Source organism: Camelus ferus, chromosome 21 (assembly GCF_009834535.1).
Source record: "Camelus ferus isolate YT-003-E chromosome 21, BCGSAC_Cfer_1.0, whole genome shotgun sequence".
NCBI lineage: Eukaryota > Metazoa > Chordata > Mammalia > Artiodactyla > Camelidae > Camelus > Camelus ferus.
Window position 1 is genome coordinate 16,878,405 of NC_045716.1, and position 11,938 is coordinate 16,890,342.

Below are 11,938 nucleotides of genomic sequence, written 5' to 3' on the forward strand. Positions count from 1 at the left end.
CCCAGCAGAAGGGGGACTGCTGCATCTACAAAAACAAGGTTAACTTTGAGACAAGTGGTTACCCTGTACATGATCTCCATGGAAACCAGTGCTGCCCCTTGAACTCTTACTAAAAAACCCCCTAACTTCTCTCCCCAGCAGGCTCACAGTCTTAGAGGCATTAGCCCGACATGAGCTCCTTTGCCTGGCAAAGAAATAAAGCTGCCTTTTCTACTTCATCCAAAACTCTGACCTCAAGTCTCAATTCCATAGGTGAGGTACGGAGGCCAAGTTTCGGCAACAACCCCATTAGCCACCCAGCAGGGTAATGGGGGATTCAGCAACGGAGGAGTGGAGGCACAAGGGAAGGGCTCTGGGTGGGCCTCTTATGGAAATCTCAGTAGGAAAATGGAGATTCTAGACAGCGAAGTACAGGGACTCAAGGTCCAGAAATCCGGAAGTGAATTCTGGAGACTAAAGGAGAGGACTAGGCCAGTTAAACAAGCGGGGGCTTTCCGTCAGAGGAAACCGGTGGCGGGGCGGAGAGCAGGGCAGGGAAGAAGGCTGTGAGGCCCGCGGCCCACCTCTGATTCCAGCAGGAAGAGCGGGACCAGCTGCCAGGGTGTGGGCGGGGGGGGGGGGGGCCTCTCTTAATAAGGCGGTGGTTTGGGCTCCAAACTACAGGAGGGTGTAGCTGTCAGTTTCATTTTGGGCTGGGGATGGGTGAGGTGCTTGTCCAGCAATCGCCCCCATCAAATATGAATCCAATCAGTGTCATTTTTCAACCCCTCGCCCTGCTTTGGCCAAGGAGACAGGGATTAAAGCCAGAGGCTCAGGCTGAAACAGGCAGGAGCCTGGAGCTCTGTGGCAGGCTCTGGCCCTGGAGCTCATGAAATCTGACACCCCGGGAGGGAAACTGAAGGGAGAGAGTCACAGCCAAACAAACACGCCCTCGGCCAGAGCGCTGAGCCCGGAGGCCAGAGAGGGGGCTGCCGGCCTTGGGGAAAGACAGCCAGCTGTTCCCTCTCCTTCTCTCCAGGATCAATGTTTCCCCAAAGAGGAGGGACGCTTTTTGCTCAAAGAAGATACTCTCACCTGCCCCATCCACATATTAGAGAACTTCTTCTAAGATTCCTTGCTTGGGGAAGCTTTTTAGGTGTTATTTGGTGAAAAAGATGATGTGTCCGGGTCTTCTGTAGGTCAGATGCCCACATGTGCATGGAGTTTGCTGTCAGTTCTCTCCTTCCCTTTAACCAGTAGTGGAGCATAACCATGGATAATCCACAGGAATAGATAACCTAAAGTGAGATGCATTTAGCTCTAGACTGACTTTTAGTTGGTTTGTTTCTGGATACGGGAGGCCAGAGAGCCTAGTGATTAGCAATCTTGCACATTCAAGCCAGAGGGAGGGTTCATAGCTCGGCATGACCATTGACCTGCTGTGTAAGTTAGGGCAAATCACACAACCTCTCTGAGCCTTACCTTCTTATCTGCAAGATGGGGATATAATCGTATTGATTCAGTACAACTGTTAGTAGAATTAAATAAGATTCTCTACTTAAAGCAGTTATACAGCCTGGCATATAGCAAACACTCAAAAAATGGTAGCCATGAGTGTGCCTGATGCGCAAATATTTGTCATTCTCCAAACAATTCTGTTAAAACAATTTTTAAAAGTCACCTTGAGAGACTTTGGCACCGTGCTCCCATCTCCATTTCAGTCCCTGCTCAACTCTCTCCTAATTCTCATGCATCAGGGATCAGCAGCATCACTTGTCACCTAAGTAGGAAGGGTCAGCGTAAGAAGAGCTGCCTTCCCTGTTTCTATCTGCTCTTTCTCTTGTCTCTCCCACTCTCCCATCATGTGAAAAGCTTTCATCTCCATAGGAAGGGGCTGTGACCAATTAGAAAGAATGTCTGCCTGCCATGCCCCAAACTTGACAAAACTCATAAAGTTCAACTTGGAATTTTTTTCTAGAAATTCTCAACTCTAGAAATGTCACAATAAGGATATTGCTCTACAGCCAGAGCCAGACATTTGGGTCTCTGTATTTGAATTTTTTTCACAAATAGACTCAGAGCTCTCTGAATTGATGTTTTACTTATGACTGAGTGAAACAAGGTAACACTAAAATTTGAAAGATAATATTTACGTGTTTGAGAAATGATGGAACACAAAATTACCAGGAACAAGAACTTAAACACGAAACTGCTCTGGCTTTTGTGAGTTTAATGGATATTGTTTTGACTGTAAAAGATTTCTAGCAGTGACTAATAAAAATACTCCTAGACTGTTGTCATATCACAAGGATCCAGTTCAACACGCATTCATTCATTTAGAATTTATTGTGCAATTTCTAAACTGCCTTCAGCACTGGGACACAAAACAGAAACAGTTACTTATGTTTCTGTTTGAGAGTTTATGGAGAGGGTCAGACAAATAAAAGGCAATTACAGTGAGGGGGAGACACAGGGTGCTATGAGACCCTTGGGGAGGACATTTGGCTGACAGCTAAGGGGCAGCAGAAGCTTCCCAGAATAAACAACATCTAAGCAAGACCCACAGGATGTGTGGAGCCTGAAATGAGTAGGTGGGGAGAGGAAAGAATGTTGCCAGCAGAAGCACCCTCATATAGAAAAGCCCAGAGTCCAGAGTCTCAGAGGGAAACTTGGGAAATGGACTCAGTTTGGCTGTTGACTCGAGCACGGAGTGCCTGGCACAAGCGGCAAGAAATGAGACCAGAAAGGAAAGCAGGAGCCTTGGAGGGTGTTTACTCTGAGCACAAGGGGCATCCCATCAGAGGACCAAAGAGAAAAAAAGGGACACGGGAAGGCAGAGTTAAGAAACGGTTGCCCAAATAGGCAAGAACAGGGAGGATGGAGAGAAAGTGGAAAAATTAAGAGATATTTAGGTATGGAATTAAATGGATTGGTGGTTTGTTTTGAATAAAAGGGTAAAGAAGAGAGAGAGGAAAGCCAAGAGTGAGGCCTCAGTTTCCAGCTTGGGCAGGCTGGCGGGGAGGGGGTCCTAACACCGGGCCTTTGCACTTACTGTTTTCTCTGCCTGGATTACTCTTCACCCGTAGATCTCCTAGGCTCATGTGTCACTCATTCAGGTTCTGCTCCAACACTGCCTTACTGAAGAGTCTTCTTCACTCTACGTAAAACCTAAACAGTACCCAAGTCCTCACCCCAGCTCCATCGTCTCTATCTTTTTACCCCCTAATATTACTTCAGAGCACTCATCATCATTTGATATTTTGTATATTTGTTTGTTCAACTGCCTTCCTGTCCCATGAAAATGTGAATTCCATGAGAGCAGCAATGTTTTCTATTTTGTTCCCTGTTTATCCTCAGTATCTAAAATAGTTCCTGGCACATGGTCACTCTCAACATATCTTTTAAGGTTTAATGATTAAATTCACAAAGATAGGAAACGCTGAAAGAGAACACACAAAAATGGTCTAGGAGAACACACATTCGCTTCTAATGCTAACACTTTGATTCAGAAGCTCCTACAGTTTTCAAAATTATAATCAATGAAAATATAAGACATACAGAAAGGTACACAAGTCATACATGTAGAGTTCAGCGAATTATAACAAAATCAATATACCCTGTTACCAGCACACAGGGCAAGAAAAGGAACCTCATCAGAGCCCCCAGTGTGACCCTCTCAGTCACTAACCCCCTTGTTCCTCCCCAAAAGTAACCAGTAAACTGACTTCCAACCCCATCAATAGTTTTACCCTATTCTTGAAATACATATAAATGGAATAATTTCATTTGTATTCTTTGTGTCTGACCCTTTTCACTTAATATTAGATTTGTAAGATTCATCCATGTGTAATATGGAGGAACACTTCCTTCTCTTTCATTCATAAATGGGATGCCAATTTATGAATGGTCCATAGCTCATGCCCTATTGTTGATACACATCTGGGTGTTTCCAATTTGGAGCCATTACCACGGATGCTGTTTTGAACATTCCAGTACATAACTTTGAACTTCCAGTACATATGTATTTGGGGGAGGGGTTGGGATATGTATCTAGGGGAATGATTGCTGAGTCATAGAGTATGTGTATGTTCAATTTCAATAGCTAGTTTCAAAAGTTTTCAAAATGATTGTATCGATTTCAGCTCTCACCTGCAACACACGTTATTTTCCATTGCTCTAAATCTTCAACAATACTTGGTAGTCTATTTAATTTTAGCCAGTTTGGTGGGTGTGTGGTGGTATCACACCTCCCCAACCACTAGTGAAGGTAAGCCTCTTCTCATTTATTCCATTTGGATAGCCACTCTTGTGAAGTTCCTGTTCAAGTCTCTCCCTTTTTCTGTCTTCGTCTTAGTGACTTGTGACTTACTGATGTGTTCTGAATGCAAGCCCTTAGTCGGTTATAAGTGCTGCAAGTATTTTCCCTGACTCTCTTGTTTGCCTTTTAGTTTTTAAATGGGGACTTTTGATGAACATCAATTCTTAACTTTGATGTAATTCACTTTATCAATCTTTTCTTTATGGTTCGTGCTTTCCATGATTTGGAAGAGTTCATGAAGGGGGATGAGGAAAGTAGGGAAATGGAGATGAAGGGGAAAGGTTTTGCAAAGGGGGACAATAGTGTGAGCCAGGGCAAAGATGTGTTCCCAAGAGTCAGACCAAAGGTTAGCCATGAATGGTGACATCAGACTGAGAGGGACCTTAAGATTGGCCAAGGTGATTCCTTCTGACCTGAAGACAATGGGGATGCTTTAAGGTCCCTGTCTCCACCTATCTATAGGCCTTCGTTCCACATCTTTCCTGCCCCTGCAGCTCAGGGGATGTGCCCATCACAGAATTTAATCACTGTCTCCCATGACACCTTTCTGCCTTGTACATACATCTATCTCTGCTCTCATCATATTGCTTCACAAATTATCTATGTTCCAGTCTAAACTGACAACCTCTTGAAAGCATACATTGGCAACAGAGTGCAGGATCAGCTCATATAGGCTCGTGAGAGCTGACTATTAAATTTTCAAGAATTCTGCAAGCTGGTTGACATCATGTTGGTAGCTTAAAACCAACTATGGTATTTTAAATCAGCCAGAGTATTTTTACATTGTGGAAATCAGCAAATGCTACACAACAGGGCTCCTCCCTCCCCCTACAGAGCCTCCTGTTAGTCATTTGCCAGCAAGTCACTGGGCACTGGTCTCATTCATCTCTATATGCTTGTCATGAACATAGTGCCCACACTAACGTTTACTGAATTAAACTGCATCTTTTTCACAACATCTATCACTGCTTTTAGAACCTCAGGTAAATAAATTCTCATTATAATTGGACATTATGCTAAGTGAAATAAGCCAAACACAAAAAGACAAGTACTACAAGATTTCATTTATATGAGATATATAAAATAGTCAAAATCATAAAATCAAAAACTGGAATTGTGTCTCCAATGAAGCCATAAAAATGGCCAATAGGCACATAAAAAAATGCTCAATATTGCTAATTATCAGAGAAATGCAAATCAAAACTACTATTACGTCACACCAGTCAGAATGGTCATTATTAAAAAGTCCACAAACGACAAATGCTACACTGTTGGTGGGAATGTAGTTTGGTGCAGCTATTACAGAAAATAGTATGGAGAGTCCTCAAAAAACTAAAAATAAACTTACCATATGATCCAGCAATCCCACTCCAGTATATATCCAGAAAGAACTCTAATATGAAAAGATATATGTACCACAATGATCACAGCAGCACTATTTACAATAGCCAAGACATAGAAAGAACCTAAAAGTCCATCAACAGATGACTGGATAAAGAAGTTGTGGTATATTTATATGATGGAATACTACTCAGCCATAAAAAAGAATGATATAATGCCATTTGCAGCAACATGGATGTACCTAGAGACCGTCATTCTAAGTGAAGTAAGCCAGAAAGAGAAAGAAAAATACTGTACGATATCACTTATATGTGGAATCTAAAAAAAAAAAAAGACAAATTAACGTATTTACAAAACAGAAAGAAATTTACAGACAGAAAACAAACTTACGGTTACAAGGCAGGAAGTGGGTGGGAAGGGATAAATTGGGAGTTCAAGATTTGCAGATACTAACTACTATATATAAAATAGATACACAACAAGTTTCTACTGTATAGCACAGGGAACTATATTCAATATCTCATAGTAACCTATAATGAAAAAGAACATGAAAAGGAATATATGTATGTGTGTGTATGACTGAACTATTATGCTGTATGCCAGAAATTGACACAACATTGTGAACTGACTATACTTAAAAAGAAAAAATAACTTGAATTATGGTTATCAGGGGCTGGGAAGGAAAGAGAAATTGGGAGTTACTCATCAACAGGCATAAAGTTTCAGTTACATAAGAGGATTACATCCTAGAGATCTGCTGACCAACATTGTACCTACAGTCAAAAAAAAGTACTGCATACTTTACACAGCATAACATACTGTAAAATTTGTTCAGAGGATATATCTCATGTCCTTGTCAAAATTTTTTTTTAAATGTTTTAAAAATTATCCTGCTCTCTGCGACTTCAGTACAACCAGCATGCACATTGTGCTCACTTACCCTGCGTGGAGACATCATCCCTGAGCGTTTATATGTGAGTCCCTGTAGTGGTCAGAGGACAGCATGGGTAATAGATTAGCAAATGAGAGGCACTGAGTTAAAGAAACTAATCTCTGCAGAGCCCAGTTCTCAGGAGGCACTTATAAGCCAGTTGGTGTTCCTAAGAGGTCTGTGAAGCATCGTTTCCCATGCAAATCTCAAAGCACAAACCGCCCAGACCAGACATGCCCTGGAGCCAAAAGCTTCATCTAACCCAAGGGCCGCTGAAGGGGGAGGAGCCTGTGGGCCTGTGTGTCAGACACGTGGGCCTGTCCCTTGGTGTTCCCTCCATAAACAGGATGGGGAAATGTCAGATGGTGAGAGAGCCTTGTGACTCACAACAATGCCCTGGTGGGGGAAAGGGTTTTCAGTAAAAGGAATGAGTAAAGTTTATTTGCCACATACACCCAAGGGCCAAAGCCTGGTGAAAGAATGAACACAAATTAAATAGACACAACCCCAGCATTTCAAAGCAATTGAAAATTCAACTCTAGATCCCTTTGTTGTTGGAGCGAGAATACCATCCCAATGATTCTTCCCTGAAAGAATGCCCAGCGCTGGGGGCCCAGGGTATCCGAATATCCCTAGGGGTAGGGATGAAGGCCTGTGTGATTCAAAACAAAAATTACTCAATATTATCATAGCTTTAATTTATTTTTAGTCATGGTAACTCACTTACTTGGAAATTTCAAAGACCATTAGGGAAGGCATAATGTTTTATTGTTTATAAGAAGACGCATGGGTTTTCAAAAGGATGAGAAATGTTTTTAATATATTTTAATTCTTATCTTTTACAGGTGAGGAAACTGAAAATTCAACTGGAAATTCTACGAGCACATGGACCAAGTCTGTCTTATTCACCAATATGTGCCCAGTACTAACAAAGCCTGGCACACAGTAGGTGTGCTATAGACTTGTTTAATGAATGCAGGAGAACTGGAGAGGGGGGAGACGTGGCCAGCAGCACACATGCTGACATCTGGCAGAGCCGGAAGGACTGTCCTAACCCCAGTGATCCTTCCACCCTCAAGTGGCAGTTAATTAAAAACATGGACTTTGAAGCCAGGCTGCCTGGGTTCCTATGCCAGCCCTACCACTTACTAGCTGTGTGACATGAGCAGTTTATATAACATCCTTGAACCTCAATTTCCTCTTCTGTAAAATGGGGATAATCACAGTCCACTCCCAGAGAGCAGCAGAAGGTGAGGAAACCCGTATGAAGTGTTTAGAAAGGGCCCAGCTCACAGGATGTGCTCAGTATTCAGTGGCCATTATTGTTAATCACAAATGATAAGGTGGGACTAAATGATCTTGGTCCCTCATGGCTCAGTATTGTCATCTGTGTTCTTGGTAAACCTTTTCGAAAATTAGCCTGAGACAAAACCTTGAGGCGTTACTTATAAATGACATTTTCCAGAAGTTCACCAACTTAAAGTAAACCCAAAGGCTACCAAAAACCTAAATGAATGAGGCCAAGGACACAGCCTTGGAGGAAGGTTCTGTGTTACCCATCACTTTATCCCCTACACAGCCTAGCAGAGGGGAGGAGGGGTAGCCTGGTGGTCAGCAGCACAGGAACTGGGCCTTCACTGCTTAGGTTTAAATCCTAATTCCTCTATGTGTTTGCTGTGTGACCCAGGCCAAGTTATGCACCCTCTCTGTGCCTTTGCATCTACAATCGTGAAGTGAGTTTAATAACTGCATCTACCACATGGGGTCATGGTGAAAACAAAACAGTGACTGGCACTGTGATGGCACCCCAAGTACAGCCACCACCACATCCAATAAACATTCATGTGATGGCACATGGGTTGCCACGGCTTCAGCCCCATGACAGGTTGTGTTGCTGTCTTGCCATTGGTTATCTTTACAATGGTTGATCACATTACAACTGGCACCAGAGCCATGGGCCCAGCCCACAGGCAGCCCTGACACCGGCCCAGAAAGATGCACAGAATAATCCACAAAGCCAATGACGATGACGGAAACACAGTCCGGTTGGCCAGACTGAATTCAGGAACTGGGGCACACGACAGAAGTGGGGGTGCCTTCCTGGCAGAACATGGTAAGGGGATCCCAGAGGAAACCAGGCTACCAACGTACCAACCCATTGACAAGAGTCTGAGGAGAGCCAGCACCACAGCCGGAACCAGCCGAGCCATGGACTGGCAGGTGCCGAGGGGCCCGCCAGGAGCTGAGTTACCTCTCCACCCTTTGTACTTTCCTGGACCTTCTCCAGCCAGTGTCCTGGCAGCCTTGACCGGTCAGTTCAACCCAGGACAGCTTTTGGATTATCCTGTCTACTGACACTCCCCAGGACACCCCTCTCCTGTGAGTCATGGCAGAGCCTTCCTTACAGAAAGAACCATAACCCACACACAGCCCCGATGTTTAATACAGATGGTGCAGAAATGCTTTTCAACTGACAGAGCTTGAACTCCATAACCTGGTAGATGTTACGGAGACGGCGCAGTGTTGTGCTTAAAAGCCTAAACTCTAGAGCCAGGTGCTGCCTGAGTTCAGATCTTGGCTGAACCACTTATTCACCTTGGGGGAGATACTTAACCTCTCTGTGCCTCAGTTGCCTTATTAGTAAACTATAACAATTCTATCTATCACACATGGCTTCCATGAGACTACAAGGTAATTCCTAAAACACGTAGAAGGTATCTTACCAATGGTAAGCTCTATAGACAGACTAGCTGTGAGTCTTTGATTAGCACACCGTCAGCACTGGGTGGTCACGGCATCCGTGCAAAGGAAAGGAGACAGAGGAGAAGTCTCACGCTGCACAGAACAAGGGACCGTGTCCACTTGTGTGTGCTGGCACTTGACTGGAGAAACATGTTGGTCTCACTTGTTTCAGTCTTAACCCGTGCTCAAGTATTCCCCCTGGTAAAAGTCCCTTCGAAGAGTGTCCAAAGCAAAAGTTCTTTCAACTGCTTCCATCCCTTCGCTTGCATAACCCTGGAGTCGCCCGACCAATCTCATTCACATTTTCCAAAACAATCACCTTTGCCCTGAGTCGGCCTGGAAACTTTTAGTAGATTGAGTTGCAGTTTCAAAAAGCTACGAGTGAAAATGCCAGATGCCCACCTACATCATGTCTCATTTCTCTGGTCCTACCAACATATAAAAGGGGACCCATAAAAATCATCCACCCAGGTACCCCATTAATGCTGGGCATGTGTACCCTAAATACTCATTATTCATTGTGGGATCAGGTTAGTAACTACATTAGGGCCAGAATCGATGAGATCAAGGTCTTAGAATTCAACCTCTTCCCTGTCTCCAATCTGACCCAGGCAGTATCACCTCTGGTTCAGTGCCTCAGGCATTTCCTCCCTCCCCATCAGAAATCTGGGTCATAAGAGTGCACAGTCAGTTAAAACCAAAACTGAGACTGGAATACCCAAGGACACTGGCTCCAAGATCAGAACTCTTTTCCTAGGACAGCTGGGAAAACGCCTCTAAAGATTACATCCTTTCAACAATGTACAGAACTAAAAAAATAAAACAAAATCTAAAAAAATAAAAAGCGCTCAAAACAAAGCAACATTACTCATCTACCATGGTCACTTCTGGAAATAAGTGAGTTCTCAACATCGCGAGGGAGAGTCTAATAGCAGCAGCGAGCTTACAGAGGCTAGGGAAAGCAAGCCAAGGAGCGGTGCCACTTTATAGCCATGCTGGCCACACTTGCTCTTAGGCTTGAGATGAGGCTACTGGGCACGCAGGAAAAAGCAAACCCTTGCCATATTTCTCATGCAGGTAGTGCGTTGCCTCCTCTTCCTTCTACCACACCCAGGGAACCTTCGAGGGACGTGTTAGGAACACGCAGTGCCACTTTGGCGGACGTGAAACAAAGACAGTGGCGGGCAGAGGAGAGAACGGAGCAGCCCAAAGCCTGGCAGCCTCCTTGTCTTCTCCTCGCGCCAGACTGTCCTACTTTTCACCCTGTCAGGAGTCCTCCTGTGCCCCTGACCAGCCGACCAGATCGGCTTGTGTGGATAACATCCACAAAAGAAAATGAAGCTTAACACAGTCAGCTTCTGACACATGGCCAGGAGGCTGAAGTCACCTGAGCCCAACACAGCTGTGTCATCATCGTCAACAACAAGAACGCTAAGTGTTTACGGAGGGCCTCCCAGAAGCTCCAGGTGCTCTCACAGGTCCGTGATGAAGAGGAAACGGTTCCTCTTGTTAGTTACTATCTGCCCAGCATTGTCTGGTACTGAATGAAATGCCTAGTATGTGCACTCTGCATCATCTGGACGTGATCCCAGTTCTGCCACTTGGTAGACATGTGACCTTGGGCAAATCATTTACGCTCTCTCTGCTTCAGTTTCCATTTCTATAAAATGGGGATAAGGATGAAGCCTTCTTTATAGGATTGCTACAAGGGTTAAATGGGTCAAAGGGCTAGAAAAGTAGCAGCTGCATTAAAAAGTACTTAATGAATAAGCAGCTATTCTTAAGCCTCCATGGGGGGAAAAAAAATTCTCTTCATCTACGGAGCACCTATCTCTTCAGCTACTAGAGCTGGAAAGGACATCAGTGATCGTATAGTTGAGCCTCTTCGGTGTACAGGTTAGAATGAGGTTCAGGGACTCCAACTGACTTGTCTACAAGTACAAACCTTGTTAACAGGAGCCCTGAGATTAGACCCCGGTCACTAACCCACCAGTCTAATAAGCTAGTTTAGCAACTACTCTGCTGACCCTCCTCGAAAAAATTTTTGTACCTAGTGACTCAGATCAATAATGGTGTAGGAGTCTTGTGGCAACAGTACCATGACAAGATAGATGGAGAAATTATTTTAAGGCAATGGGGCCCCAGCTGTCCCACTCCATTCATATGTTATGTAGAAGAATACAATTATTTCTGTTTCACTCTGTTCTAAGTGTGTTTCATGCATAAAAGCTCAGCATAAATTATTTCTTCAAATCCTCACAGCAATCTAATGAGAGAGGTATTATTCCAGTTATACAGAAGAGCAAACCAGACACAAAGTAGTTAACTAATAGATACCTAAAAGCATGGCTAATAAATGATGAGATGCTGATTTCAACCCAGACAGTCTGCGTCTAGAATTCATCCTTCTAATCACTGTGCTGTCCTGCCTCACGAGCTTGAGAAAGAAAAGTTCTTGTGCCCCAGTTAAAGTCTGGGTGTTATCAGCATCTGTATATTTTAAATTTTCCTACTTGGTTTTAACCAGGACTATTTATGGTAGTAAATACATAAGGTGGCCTTGGTGCTAAGGGTGCTATTGTTCTGTGTGTGTATGTGTGTGTGCATGCGCGCGTGTGCGTGTGTTC

At 43.9% G+C, this 11,938-nt stretch overlaps 1 protein-coding gene across 1 annotated transcript in view; it reads right to left on the bottom strand.

Moving 5' to 3' along the window:
- The window catches only part of DDR2 (discoidin domain receptor tyrosine kinase 2), an 87,795-nt gene extending 81,025 nt beyond the window's left edge, over positions 1-6,770 (bottom strand). The window contains 1 exon segment of the mRNA XM_006173134.3: positions 6,579-6,770. Coding sequence (XP_006173196.2) covers positions 6,579-6,596 — 18 coding nt within the window. The 5' untranslated portion in view covers positions 6,597-6,770.
- Positions 6,771-11,938: the final 5,168 nt, after the last annotated feature.